Raw genomic sequence first — 15501 nt, 5'->3', positions numbered from 1 at the left:
TGCTACAGTTATGTAACAGAGGAAGGCAACATAATTTAAAGGCGCACAGCCCTTAAGGCGTTCCCATCACGAATTCCTGCGTGCAGAAATAGGTCAGGCTCCTCATACCTAAGGGACTACTGTCTCCCGAAGGTACCGCCCGAATGCATTGAAATATATTGCGGTGGTCTTGTTTGCCATTTTGCTGTGGTTGTTTGCAACTCCCTGCTATGAGAAATCTGCTTGCTCTCTTTCCTTATGGCCTTCCCACCCAAATTATGGGCTTCCTGGATAGATCTGGCCAGCCACTGGCTTGCTTCACACACCAAATCTCTCTCTTAAAATCTATATGGTGCAAAGAGTACTATTGACTTTTCCCCACCACAGATTAAGACCAGAAAAATCAACAGGTTAAAATACTCAAAATCCTTCTCTCTCTGTGTGTGGGTGCATTCTGCACTAGCTCAACAGTACTCTTGTCCACCACTGCCTACGAATAAATTGGCAAGAGCAGGTGGCAGCAATACACAGTATCACATAATGTGCAATAAATCAAATAACAACGGGCAGATTAAGTTAGGAACAGCCAACAGGTTAAAAAAGAAAGAAACCAAGGACACCCTTAAAACATTCAGAACATACCAATATGTAATACAGGCTGCACTCGGCACATGCTCAACGGCACAAGGACCAATACAAGCACATTAAATGGGGGAGCAATCCTCCCCCCATTGCATGTGCTTGTGTTTCGTTTGTTATTATGTTATACATTTTGTGTTTTTATACTGTAAACTATCCCATGATCCTCGGATTAGGGGGTTTATAATCTTCATTATATACCTTTAGGCGCCAGGCAAAAAAGTTCCTTTTAACCAGGCAATTAGGTTGATTTGATTGACATCCTATGCCCTTTGAAAATGTGGTGGCTTGGGGGGGAGGTATTGGGTTTACTGTTTTTATTTTGATTATATATTTTGCGGTTTTATATTCTGATTTTGTTCTGTGAACCACCCTGAGACCTCCAGGTATAGGGTGGGTTGTGTGTATATAATAATAATAATAATAATAATAATAATAATAATAATAATAATAAATAAATAAATAAATAAAGTTGAATAGTAATAATATATAATAATTACTTACTTATTTTTATTTATTTAAATTATTATTAAGTATATTATACATTTTTATTAATTATATATTATTAATTTAAATAAATAAATAAAAATAGTTAAATAGTAATAATATATAATATAATTATTTAATTACTTATTATTTATTTAAATTATTATTATTTTATTATACATTATTATTATTATTATTATTATTAGTTTTTATTATTGCTTGTTAGCCGCCCTGAGCCCGGCCTTGGCTGGGGAGGGCGAGGTATAAATATTATTATTATTATTGGATGAGAACAAACCACATAACAGCAGGAAGATTAAAGCCGCACGTTTTGATTTCAAAATATTAACAGCAATGGTAAAGCTACTGTACTCGAAATATACCGATGTGTAACGCAGGTTGCACTCTGCACATGCCCGAGGGCAGGCTTGCCCTCTTCCCCTTCCACCACGGCCTAAGAATAAACAGGCCCTCCCGGTCGCGCCGCAGCCCCGCCTCTGCGGCGTCACAGTCCTGGCCGCAGCAGCAGCAACAACAACAACAAGAAGAACCGTGAGGACGAGGCCAAAGGCAGCGGCGGCAGCTAGAGCAGCCCCGGGCCGGAGATGGCGCTTCGGCAAGCGCTGGGAAGGGGCGCGCGGCTGGGCCGGGGCCTGCTGTGGCGCTGGCTCGGGGGAGCGCCTCCCCCTCCTGCGCCGCCCAAGCCGGCCGCCTTTCTCGCCCGCCGCCCGCAGCAGCCTCCGCCGGCCCGCCCGGGCTTCCTGCGCGAGGCCGCGGCCCGGCTGGGCCTGACCGGCGGGCCTCCGTCACCGGGCCTCCTGCTGTTCCGGCAAATGGCGCCGCGGGTCCCCCTCGGGCCCCGCCGCCTCGGGCTGGCCTTCGGCCTCGGGCTGGCGCTTCTGGAGCCGGCGCTGGCCGAGCAGAGGCAGGCGAGCGAGGCCTGTAAGGGCATCCAGGTAAGCGGGCTAGGCCTCGTTACCATGGCAACGGGGGGCGGCCTTCAGCATAGATTTGGGACGTTTATATTTCCATACCAACCCCGTCCCACACTTCCTTCCATAGAGTTTAAGGTGGTTGGTTGGTTGGAAGTCGCTTTGGGCAAGAGAAAGCGACTAACAAATTTAGTAAATAACAATAATAATTGATTGCATTTATATGCCCCTCTTTCTCCGAGGAGCTGAAGGTGCCATACATGGTCCTCCCCCTCTCTTCTTTTAATCCCAACAACCACCTTGTGGTGGGGTAGGTTAGGTTGAGAGGCAGTGTCTCCCCCATTGGGGTTTGCGGCTTGAAAAGGAATTTGAACCCATGCCTCCCATATCCTTAAAGGTAAAGGTAAAGGGACCCTAACCGTTAGGTCCAGTCGCGAACGACTCTGGGCACTCATCTCGCTTTATTGGCCGAGGGAGCCGGCGTGCAGCTTCCGGGTCATGTGGCCAGCATGACTAAGCCGCTTCTGGCGAACCAGAGCCGCGCACAGAAACGCCGTTTAACTTCCCGCCAGAGCGGTACCTATTTATCTACTTGCACTTTGACGTGCTTTCAAACTGCTAGGCTGGCAGGAGCAGGGACTGAGCAACGGGAGCTCACCCCGTCGCGGGGATTCGAACCGCCGACCTTCTGATCAGCAAGTCCTAGGCTCTGTGGTTTAACCCACAGCACCACCCGCGTCCCAGATCCTTAGTCGGACACTAATCTCAGAGGGTTTTTTGGGGGGGGGTCCACAACTTCTAGTGTTTCTCTGTCGCTTTCTCCACACTGTGCATAATTTTATAAACTTCTATCATATGCCTTCTCTTACTCGCCTTTTCTCTAATTAAAAAAAGTCCCCAAAGCTGCAATATTTCCTCATAGGGCAAAGACTCCATCCTTTTGGTTGCCCTTTTCTGAACTGTCTCCAGCTCTTACCTTTCTAAAGGTGAGGAAACTAGAACTGTACACAGTATTCCAAATGCGGCCACACTGTCTCACCTCTCCTTCTGCAGGAGCTGCTTGGAGCTGACTGAAAAGCACTGTTATCATAAGCATAATATTATGATTTGTATTTTCTCTTTTGTTGTTGTTGTTTTCCCCCATCCAGACAATATTTATCCAGAGGAACAAACCTCAGAAAGAGCCCCTGGGCTTATTCCGCCAGCAAGGCTTCAAATTGGAAGAATATTCCATTGGACGATCTATTGGCAAAGGCTGCAGCGCAGCTGTGTATGAAGCAACAACCCCTTTTGCCATGCCTCACAAAGCAAGTTTGGAGCCAAAAGCTGATCATTTTGATCATTGCAATGGTTCAGATGCCCAGACTGGAGGGGAAAAGCTCTGCCAAGTTGGTTGTTGGAGAACTGGCTTCCCGCTGGCAATCAAGATGATGTGGAACATTTCGGTGAGGATCCTGTGTTTGGTTTGCTCCTCAGGTGTTGAAGGAAAGTGCATTGAAACCTCAGTCCAGTGGAGCAGTAATTGATGTTAATCTAAAATATGTCCTGCAAGAGCCAGCAGTTGCTACCGTGGTGTCAATTATTTCTTCTGAAAAGTGTGTTAGGTTTCTGGGGAGAAGAAAAACATAATGAACAGCTTGATTGGGAACAAAACAACAGTTCTGCCTGAGTAATGCAGCTCTCACAGTGATCACAAGCAGCAGCATCAGAAAATGCAGTGTGCAGTAGTGGTGGAAATGGAGTGCTTCTTTTTCCTGCAGTGTTGGCTTTTAAAGAAATTCTTTAAAACCTTTGAGGAGCATAATGCCAAACCACAGTGGCCAATCCTTACTCTGCCTGTGCACTCCCTCTTCCATCCCTTCACCATACTTGTTCAGATTCCCTCCCTTCATTCCGTATTCTTGGCAAAACATACTTTGCCGTGTTGCCCAAACCATGCGAACTAGTTTAGATAACCCAGCAAACAATTGTTTGACAAGAACTGGGGGAATTGCTGTCTTAAGGCTTTCTACATCAGGGTTCAGTAAATATGACTCTTCAGAAGACATCTGAAAGCAGCCCTGTACAGGGAAGTTTTTAATATTTGAGGTTTTATAGTGTTGTTAATATTTTGTTGGGAGCTACCCAGAGTGGCTGGGGAAACCCAGTCAGATGGGCAGAGTATAAATAGTAAAATTAAATTAAATTAAATAATTAAATAATTAAATAATTAAATTAAAATACGTGAGCAAGGGCAGTGGGCATAAGCATTCTAGCTCCAGTCCACCTGATGCCATTTCAGTCATTGTTCTTCAGTTCCAAAATGACTGAAAGGCTCTTTCCTGTGACCTCCCTTGTAGTAAGTAAGTAGATATTCCCCATGCACAAGGGATTGTGTGAACCTGAGACTCATTCATGTTGTACCAGAAACCACAGTTTGGCATTACTCCTGGACCATCCCACTGAATGGGAATCGGCCGGCAGATTAACAGAAAATAAAAACAAATTAGAAACGTGGTATCAAATATGATGCAGAAACAAACTACAGTAAAACTCAACAGCTGGGGCACAAATAGATGGGGACTGGCCCATAAAGATAGGCAGGTGGGTTATAATTTCTTTCCCCTGCCCACAATGTAGTTTAAAAAGTAACAGTGTTTGAGAGATATTCTTGCAGGTAATGGGAACTGGAAATGCAGGTGTATTGAATTAAAATCGGCACAATTGTGTTCTGTTCACGTCTTATCCCACCAATGTGTCCCTGATGAGTTTATAACTTGTGTGAGTTCTGGGCCTCATTAAAAGCCCTCCTACAATTAATTTGAAAAGAAGCCTCCTAACAGCTCCCTTTACAGCCATTATTTTCTATCCTCTCTTCATTATTGTTATTACTGGGTTTCCTCATAGGGCTGTTTTGAGGATTGCAGAGATAATACATGTGACTCAGAACCAAATATAAATATCATTGTTGCCATTATTGGGACCCCCTTCTTTTTAAAAAGCTGTTTTATGCTTCAAGATATTTACCATATCCTGCTAAGGGATTTATTTATTTATTTATTTTGGGGAAAGGAGGGTGTTTGGGACCTTTCGTATTTTGTAGTCCTATCTACAGATTTCCCCACGTCCCTTCTTTTTATGATACACTGCATCAAAATGGGGATGGGTGGCTCAGAAATCGAATTCGAGTACTTAATTCGTTCCGGAGGTCCATTCTTAACTGGAAACTGTTCTTAACCTGAAGCACCACTTTAGCTAATGGGGCCTCCCGCTGCTGCCGCGCCGCCGGAGCACGATTTCTGTTCCCATCCTGAAGCAAAGTTCTTAACCCGAGGTACTATTTCTGGGTTAGCGGAGTCTGTAACCTGAAGTGTATGTAACCTGAAGCGTCTTTAACCTGAGGTACCACTGTATTTAGATGAGGCAGCCTTCATTTGAACACAAGGAAAATAAATCATGTTTGGGCTTTTGCAGGCTGGTTCTTCAAGTGAAGGCATCCTCAACTCTATGTCACAGGAGCTTGTTCCAGCCAGCAGCTCAGCCTTAAATGGAGAATTTGGTGTGATCACTCCTCCCAGGTATAATTTGTTAATTTTGATGATGTAGGAGAGGGAGCTGAGGCTGATGGGAGTTGTAATCCAACACATCTCAAGGGCACCAGTTTGGGGAAGGCTGTTTTAAGTACATGCAACTTAATTAAGATTGTAAGCTGCTCAGGGTGCAGACATTCTTTTATTAACATGCACAGTAATAATGCACAGCAGTAACAGTCCTACTATCCCTATCCTTGACTCATTGTGTCCTTTCTTCTGTTGCTTTCCCCATTGTCTGTTTTATTTCATAAGCTCCTAGCAGCCAGAGACCTGTCTAGGTTGCCTTGGTAAATTGGAAAGGCAGCACAAACTGTTATGGTACCTTAGAAATAATAACAACAAAGTTTTGTGACACCTTAAAAACTAACAAATTTATTATGGCATAAGCTTTTGTGAACTAGAGTCTACTTGTTATTCTTAGCTGCAGGTATATGAACATGTGGTTGGGGATGGAATTGAAAGTTCAGAGGAAAATGAGGTGCAAAAAAAAAAAAAACAGCAGACAGTGACAATTCATTTAGATCTCAGAATGCATGCAAAATAAGCACAGCTTTAGTCTTTTGAGTCTGAATTGAGACAATAATTTCCTGCCACAGTGCAGATGATAATTAACTTAACATTACCGAGTAGATTTCTTTGTCACCTCTCACTGATATTGTAAAGCGGTCACTGTGCTTATTTTGAATACATTCTAGCTCTGAGTTGGCACCCTTGTACTTCCAGCATTTCATTTCCCTCTGAGCTTATTGCTTACAGTTCCCTCTCCTCTGTGTTCCTGCAACTGTTAATGGATCTAACAAAGCGGATTCAAGTCCACAAAAGCTTATATGCCATAATTTTAGTGTTTTAAGGTGCCACAGACTCTTAATCTTCATTGCAGCAAAAACAAGAACATGGCTACCCTTGTGGAAATAATAGCAGTTGTTATGCAACAGTTAAAACATATTGTTTGTAGTTATAAATGGCACCTTCGCCCAGGAACAAAGTTCCAAACCTCTGGTCAGGCAGCCCATGGGTCATTTTTCCAGTATATGGTTGAAACTAGTCAGAGCCACAAGGATGTTGAAACAAAGATCAAAGCACAGCCCCCAATAGCTCAGCCATGCTTTGGCTATAATAGGACAATTAATACATTTTTATAGAGAACGGAGCAATCAATGACAAATTACCTGGCCATGGAAGAGCTAGGTTGAATGCAGCCTCTACCCTGGCCCAGGAAACATAATGGCCTACTTTGCTGGGCTGTGAGAAAACAGACCACAAAGAGATTGCAAATTCATTTTGCTAATTAAATCTGCAATAGCAATGATAAGTGGTTGTAAGTGGTAACAAACTGTCTTGAAATAGGCAACTTGTCTTCGGGAAGAAGAGGCTGAAACCTCATCCAAATATAGTCCAGGTGCTTCGAGCATTTACATCACACGTCCCTCTGCTTCCTGGTGCAACGGTGGACTATCCAGATGTTCTGCCCTCCACACTGAATCCCTCTGGAATAGGGCACAGCCGCACACTCTTCCTAGTGATGAAAAAGTAAGTTGGGAGAGAGCAGGGTGGTCCATGGATTGTAGGGCTGCAAAGTGCATCTGGCTTCTAACCTTTATGGTTTGGGACAATAGTTGATCCTCTGCTCCCAACAACAGTGATCGAGTGGTAAATGTGGTTTCCGAGCTCTCATCATCCCTGAGCGTTGGCCATGCTGGCTGGCTGGGGCAAATATGAGTTGGAGTCCAACAACTGTTGGGCCACAGGATGGGGAAGGCTGGTATAGCTAAATGATTAGTTAAGATGCAAGACTGGAAGATGAAAGGTAAGGAAGAGAATCCACTTCCACTATCACCCCAATACAATGGAGCTTTCTACAGTTAATGCCTTCATCATTTTTAACCCACCAGAACTAGAAACTTGATTTTTTTAAAAGAAAGAAAGAAAGAAAATGAGGAAAGCAGAATTAGCTCCACATCATGTCCAGTTCCATCAAGGATGAGGCCATGGTGCTGTTTGGAGGAAGCTGGCCGGACAGTGAGCTGTAGCTGAAGCAGGGAGATGGGTCAAAAAGCAGAAAGCAAGGGTAGTTGGAAACAGGTCCTAGGAAAGAGACCGTGTGCTCTGAAGAGTGCAGGGTGCTAATTGCTCTGAGCCATAATTTTCAGGAGTCATTTCAACAGTTTCTCTCTCTCTCTGTGTGTGTGTGTGTGTGTGTGTGTGTGAGAGAGAGAGAGAGAGAGAGAGAGAAAGAGAGAGAGAGAATGAGAATATTGGAGAAGAAAACAGCCCACACCTTTTAGCTAGTGAAAGTTGACTTAATTTTCTGGTGATGTGGTGCATTTATTTCAAATACCCCATAGCAAAGGCACCTTCCCATTCTTTTTCAAGCTTTCTGCTGCTGTTGATGAGCAGCATCATGCCAGGGCCATCTCCCATTCCATGGTGACATTGTGGGGGAAAGTGGGCCCAGGAATTACTCAGGTCCTGCTTGCAGGCTTCCCATGGATGCCTGGACTAGATGGGTCTTTGTTGCCCTATACCACCAAAGCAAGCAAGGAAGGAGTTGGATGGGAGGTGTCTGTGCTATCTAGGACTTAAAAAAACAAGTTCATTCCCACATGAAAATGATGTTCACTGCACCACCAAGGATGAAGAGAAAGCAATGTTCCCATTTTCAGCCAGATTTAGGTGTTGCTTCTGGAACCCCACTAATGAGCTGCCACTTCCTTGCTTACTTGCTCCATCCAGCTACCCATGTACCCTGCGCCAGTATCTCTGCGAGAGGAGCCCAGCTGCCCACCTGGGCACCATGATGATCCTGCAGCTACTGGAAGGGGTGGACCACCTCGTTCGACACGGAGTGGCTCACAGGGATTTGAAGTCTGACAACATCCTCGTTGAGTTTGACGCCGGTACGTAGCGCGGCTGTAAAACCTTTGCTTGCATCTGGTCAGGGAGAAGTGATGAGCAGGATCATTGTGCTTGGAATGGAGAAAACAGGCAGAGATCTTCAAAATGCTAGAGCAGTGGTAGAAAACCCTGGCATCAGGCTTCTCATCATCACATATCACCAACAAAAAGCACTTTGGATGGGGGAAACCCAGCTTCGAATCACTCCTGGGGCACACACCTAGGCTACCTCACAGGGTTGGTGTGATGATTAAATGACACAGAGAACTTGGTTGGAATGTCAGCATACAAATGTCATAAACAATAATTGCAGGTGCCCTCTTGGAAGGGACACTCCCCGTTATATGTCACACAGGATGTTCCAACTAGTCTTGGTGCTGCTGTGTCGCCCGGCTTAGAAGATGCATCTTTCTTGCACTTAGGTTATAGGCAACCCAGGAAGCTGCCTTTGCCTGAGTCAGACCATGTTTTGGGTCCATTGAGTTGAGCCAGTGTTGACTGGCGGTGGCTCTCTCGGGTCTCTGGTCAAGAGAGGTCTGTAAATGGAGATGCCAAAGATTGAACTAAAGATCTTTGACATGCGAAGCAAGTGCTCTGCCAGTCAGCGATGGCTGTTCCTAATGAGCCTAGGAAGCTGACTTACAGTGAGTCTTTCCCTTGTTCCATCTAGCTCTATATTGGCTGCACTGGCTTCCAGCAGCTCTTCAGCATTTCTGACTGGGGTCTCTCTCCAGAGATGCTGGGGATTGAACCTAGGACTTTTATGTATGTTTGCAGAGTTGATGCTCTACAACTGAGCTAATACTTCAGTAACAAATGGGAAAAATGGAGTTGAGGAGAGCCCATTCTCTGTCCACTGAGGATCTTAAGCTGTCTCAGGCAGAAATGCACTAGGCTAGAGGAACGGATTCTTCCAGCCTTAAAATTAAATGTAGGCAAAGTGGTAATAGGAGCACCCAAAATGGCCTGACCATATTGGCTGCCCTCCAGTCCCGCAGTTGCAAATTGGCCGATGGGTTTTCTCCAACTCCCTGATTTTGGACATCTGTGGTTTGCCTGGCTGCACAGCAGCAATTTCTGAAGTCCCAAAGTACAAATAGGCTAATAACTCAATGCTTCAGGATCGTTAAGCAGTAGGTAATCCCAGGGCAAATTCACGCTCTGCTAGAGCCCAGAGTGCTTTTGGCCCACTGTCAGTTTCTGGCGTTGGATATGTTAATTACTCTCAGCCTGACTGAGACTCAAGTGGGCAGGAGACAAGTAAGGGCAAGCAGAGCAGAGTAATTAACGTCCGCAGTAGAAGCACATGCTCTGTTCCCTCTGAGAAATGCTTTGTAGCACGACGATGAGGCAGAAACTGCAGGGGAAAGATTTGGTCTTGAACGAAGGACGCAGCTAAAGGTGGCACCAGAAATCCGTGCTTGTGCATCTCCTGATGCAGAGTGTGTGCTTACTTGGTGAAGGGTGGTGGTGAATTAGGTTGGGAACGTAGCACTGGTTTGGTGGGGTTAACGCTCCCCACCTCAACCTTTTCCATTATAAACCTTCATTATTTTTCAGTTTCTGAAAATGCATCCTTTATCCCTACCCCCAAGAAACATTCCATGCATATGCAACTATTGCAGTCAAATATTATGTAGGTTTGTATAACAGTTTAGAGTTGATTATAACAGTTAAGTGTCTTATGACCCCTTCCTGAACACTGCTATCAGAGAAATGATTCCAGATTGAGATCCTCCCCACCCCACATGGGCCACATTTAGCAGGTGGATGGATGGGGTTGCCCACCTGTCAATAATCTGATGCCACAGTGATGTCAGGTGGCCCATATTTGCATAGCGCTGTGCACGGAAACCCCAGTCAGCTGCTAGCATTTGCAAAGCACTGTGTTTGTAGTGCTGCTGATCAAACAAGCCGTGTCTTAACCTGCTCCACATGTGGTGTCATATATGCCTTGAAGGAACCTTCCCGGGGCGGGTTTACAGCCCTAGAGACTTGCTTCTGCTGTCCATTCTGAGTGCTAAGCTGGGCTGCTGTGTGTCTGTTCAGAATGTAATTCTGTTCCCTTGCCGTCATTTGCAGCTGGGTGTCCAGGGCTGGTCATCTCAGATTTTGGCTGCTGTTTGGCCGACAAAACAATTGGCTTGAAACTCCCTTTTACCAGCTGGTATGTGGATCGCGGGGGCAACGGCTGCCTCATGGCACCAGAGGTAATTCTCTCTCTTTCTTTCCCTTGATATAATAGGGTTTGTGTTTTGTAACTTTAACCATTATGTCTTAGTCGCTACCTTCCACACATGTACCTGCGGTTTATTTATTTTGGCTTTATTTTATGACTGTATTTGTTTGATAGTAATCTATAATTGTATATGGGCTACGTATATAGCTACCAGATCCCATTTGATAACCCTATCCTTTGCAGAATCTTGTACATATAACCTTTCCTTTTGAAAAATTATTTGTTATTTTTTTAAGTACTACTCCAAATTAGATGTGCCTTTGCACTACACGTGCACATTTTTAAAATGCAGTTAGCTTCTGGGTTAGGCCGATAATTAATGAGATCAAAGCGGGCATGAGAAGCAATGTTATCCCTTCTGCCCCTGCTGTGCCAGAAGTGGCATTTTACCAAAAAGTATATGCCAGCTTCAAATTCTCTCCTCCATGCCTCTCCTGATCCCATTAATTATCAGCCGCTCCTCCAAACAACAGCAAGCAATTTGCATTTAAAGAAACCTGCTTGGAGGCATTTAAAGTTTTGGCTGGACTTGTCTGAAGGTTTGTTTTCCGTATCTGTTTCCTGACAGGTGGTCACTGCTACTCCCGGCCCCGGGGTTGTGATAGACTACAGCAAAGCAGATACATGGGCGGTTGGGGCAATGGCATATGAGATCCTTGGTGCCCATAACCCCTTCTACGGCAAAGGGGGAGCCGCTCTGGAAAGCAGGAGCTATCAAGATAAGGACCTGCCGCCCTTGCCAGAAACTGTACCCCTGGAAGTGAGAAAGCTGGTTGGATTGCTGCTTCGGAGGGATCCGGCCAAGGTGAGAGTTTCTCTCTTCTTTTCACAAGGGCTTCCACGCCTCCCCACATCTTGCTTAGCAATGGCCATAGAAGCCAGTATCCTGCAAAAGACCCTCTGACTGGGAGGCGGGGGGGGGACAGACAGAAATAAATATATACCCCACACTCACTCTCTCTCTCACACACACAAACACACCAGAATCACAGATCACCATCTAAGAGTAGAAAAGATGTAGAAAAGGCAGCATAGAAGGTTTTCAGCAAATGTCCAAAAGTTAACATTGAGAACACCCACTGAGTCTCTTTTGGAAGAACATTGTACAAGACTGGGCCCAGGACATCAAAGGCTTGATTTAGTAATGGTATCAAATGAGTGCAAAGTTGACTATACAAAACTTTCCCAGATCTTCTGAATTGTACACTTTTTAAATTTTTTTTTAAACAACTGGAAACTTAGGAAGCTGCCTGAGGCCAGGTCAGACTGTTTGTCTAGCTAGCCCACCATTTCCTGTGTTCACACATCGTGATAAGCCAGGATTTGCTGGTTTACCATGGTTGATTGGGCTCAAACGGCATACAGTATCACCTTGCCTGTCTTTGAGTGCTTACTACAATTCTCCCCCTTCCCCCAGAGAATGTACCTCATTCCAGTGGGGAAGTTTGCAAACAGAAACCAGAGAAAGGCACACCAGAGGTGCTCACCTGAATCAGGTTGGTAAAGCAAACTCTGCCATGCCTTTCTTTCCCCACCTCCTTTTGTATTTCAGAGGCTCTCTGCACGCGTTGCAGCCAACGTCCTCCACCTGAGTCTCTGGGGTGGTGATACTCTTAGCCTGGAGGACCTGAGACCCGCCAAGATGGTTGGATGGCTTCTTCACCAATCACTCGCCACCTTATTGATAGATCGCTTTGGAGATGGAAGCAAAGTTGAAACAACACTGAAGAGGTGCTTTCTGGCAAACCTGGAGTATGAAGATCTCTTTGAGGCGGCCGCCCTGTTCCACTCTTGGAGGAGCATAGTGCCATGATGGGCTCAGAACTGCTCACAGTCGTTGTTGACATTTCCTCTGATGTTCCACTAAAAGCATTTAAACTGGCTAAGCTACCTCTTCCTTGCAGGCCGAAAAAAAATACTGTAGGTAAGAAGCACTTTCTAGGGATTGGAGTGTTTTTATTGCAAAGGTAGATTGGGTTTGGTTCTGCTGAACCCCCCCCCCCCAAACAAACCTGATGTGGTCATTGCATTTGGCCAGCAAAAAAATTCAGGTTGATTGTGTTGCTTTGAAAACAGAGTAACTGGCTGCAATAGTTCCTTTTCAAGAATTGGGTCTCTGCTTCAAACTTCTTAAGAGTCTCTGTTGAAAGGGGAGGTAGCATTGATGCAAAATAGATTTCCTCAACTTAGTGCCCTCCAGGTGTTTCCGAGGGGGATGATGGGAGTTGTAGTTTAAAACATCCAAAGGGCAGCAGATTGGGGAAGGCTGATACAAAATGTGTGCTTTTTCTCTCCCTCAAAGCTGTTTATTTTTTGCCATTTAAAAAAGGTGATGAAACTACATTCTTTGCCCCTCTGCTTAGATATCTGAGGGTGGTTCCATGCCAGTATTTTTCCTGGGGTGTGTCCATGGAGAATCGAGTGCCCTTGGATTTATGAATTCAGTTGCCTCCATCTCTACTTTACCAGGGAAAACACATCAGACAGAAAGGGGTTGGACTGGGTCTGAAATAGCTCCTCCCGTCCCTTTTGACTGGAGTATTGCCCAGACAGCTCCTTGTTCATGCAGAGCCTTAGGAAAATGGGGAGGAGATTTTATTTCTCTTATTTCATAAAATAATTTGCACACTGCCCCTTGGTGCTCTTGTTGCATGTCAGGCTTTCACCCTCCAGATGTCTCCCAACTCCCATTGGCCCCAGTAGCCAGCACGGCCAGCAAGGATTAGGAATGATAATAGTTGCTGCCTGGTAGTTGCTGGGGGAGCCTTCTGGAGGAGCGTTACCATGGCACTGCTGCAACTGCTGGTAGGGAGGGAAGCAGCCCACTCCCAGCATCAAGGAATTCTTACCGGTCTTTGGATTCTTTTGTATGTGACCCATCCAAAGATCTGTTCCCCTGACAGAAAAAGTGATACATCACTTCTGGAGTTCCTTCCTACAGAAATGAAGAACGCAGGATTGGGAGCAGGGCAATAGAGAGTGGGGTAAAGGAAAAAGCCCCCCCTCTGTGAGCCTAGAAGGGGCCTTAGGAGGGGATGGCTCCTCTACCAGTTCCATGCACCCCAGCTGAAACAAAACCTCTATAGGATTGCTCTGTTGATCTTTCTTACTTAGTCCTTCTAGACTTCCCCAGGCAAAATGCATGTTAATTGTTCAATTGTTAATTAATCCGTGAATGAGCACAACAAGGAAAGTAAGGAAACTATTCTAGAGCCAAAAAGATAAACACGTTTAATCTAAACAGGGCACCTATAATATCTCCTTAAACAAAGAGACAAGGCTACTTGAACTGTAATGAGCACAAAACAAACTCATTTAGATAAGGTTGTATATTTTGTGAATGCAGAGCTGAAGGGAAGCATATACCGGTCCCTGCCTAAGAGCCACTGGTGGCATGGATTTTGGGTTTGAGTATATATGTTGGTGTATATTATAGGCTATTGTAAATCACATTGAGATTGAAAGGCAGGGTGTAATCTTCTAAATAATGGGCAGCTCACCTGTGCCTGCCCCCCCCCCCCGGATGTTGGAGGCTGCAACATTTGGCCAGTGGTCAGGGGTGTTGAGAGCTGCAGTCCAGCAACAGCTGGAGGCCCAGAAATGCCTAATCCTTGTTATAGATAAGTGGGGGTGGGGAGTCTGTGTGAAGGACAAGAATGTTCTAAGGAAGCAAAGTGAAAGGAGGACTTTGAATCAGGAGGAGAAAGCACCTTCCATTTGGACTGGAGTACTTCCATCTATTTTTTTGCTAATTGGGGTAGGAGCAGTGAAGGGTCATTTGCATTTAAGACATCCAAATATTCCAAGTTTGATTCTTTTCTTTAAATTAAAAAAGAGAAGCATCACACCACTTTGATGATCCAGCTGGCAACAAAAAATTCTGTCCTTGCTTTGCCATCTCAATCACTTGCCTATCAAGGATTCCACATGTTTGCCTGCATGGAATTCCTGATCATTCATATCGACCAGGCCAAGCAGTTTAATATATATATTTCAATACTAGAAAGGAAGTTGATGGAATCCCAGACCACTCCATGCAGTTGATTTCTAGAAAGCAACTATCACAGTGATCTGCCATATATACTTTTGGAGACTATTTTAAGACTTAAAAACGGGGGGTGGGGTTGGTTCACATGACATCTGCAACTATAAAACAATTCCCATGAATTTTGCAAACCCCAGCTGGAGGGTGGAAGAGTCCCTGGATTATTCCCTCTTTATATGAACAACAAGAGCAGAGGTGAAAGGGCTGGGGTGGGGGAAGAGAAGTATCTACCTAAGCTTTGGCATCACATTAGGCTAACTGAGCCACCTCTCATTTGGCAGAATGAATAAACGTTGATGTTCTACCAAATCACTTTGGGATGTTAATAGTTAGCCTGTGTTGAGCATTCTTAATTACTTTAGTTAGACTTGGTAGCTGTTGAGGTCTTTGTTGCTAGTTGGGAGAGTGAATTAGGTTACCTATTGGTGAAATAAAGTGTGTGTTACTTAAACACTAAAAGAGTATTTGGACATTCTGTTTTTTGTTCTGCACCAGGGACCGAATACCATTGTGGCACTAAGGGAGGGCAGATTCCAGGGAGTCTGTGACAGGCATCCCCATTCTGAACATCCATCCTGAAAGAATGAGGGTCTCAAAAAGTTTGGATGGATTCTTTCAGATACTAATTGCGCACCTGTATACATTCCACAACAAAAGCTGCACAAGCATACATTTTAATACTTTGTAGCAAAAGCCAGCCTTCCAAGAATCTCA

General features: G+C 44.9%; 1 protein-coding gene across 1 annotated transcript; it reads left to right on the top strand.

Moving 5' to 3' along the window:
* Positions 1–1527: 1527 nt before the first annotated feature.
* On the top strand, positions 1528–15246 carry PINK1 (PTEN induced kinase 1). The gene is made up of 8 exons (XM_083628745.1): positions 1528–2060; positions 3185–3481; positions 5490–5593; positions 6956–7138; positions 8342–8505; positions 10586–10713; positions 11311–11547; positions 12295–15246. Exons 1-8 carry the CDS (start codon positions 1710–1712, stop codon positions 12553–12555), a joined length of 1725 nt encoding a protein of 574 aa, XP_083484871.1. The 5' UTR covers positions 1528–1709; the 3' UTR covers positions 12556–15246.
* The last annotated feature ends 255 nt before the right edge of the window (positions 15247–15501 follow it).

Source organism: Podarcis filfolensis (genome assembly GCF_964270895.1).
Source record: "Podarcis filfolensis genome assembly, chromosome: 8".
NCBI classification, from domain to species: Eukaryota; Metazoa; Chordata; class Lepidosauria; order Squamata; family Lacertidae; genus Podarcis; species Podarcis filfolensis.
The sequence above is the reverse complement of the archived record's forward strand: the minus strand, read 5'-3'. Positions and strand labels throughout refer to the sequence as shown.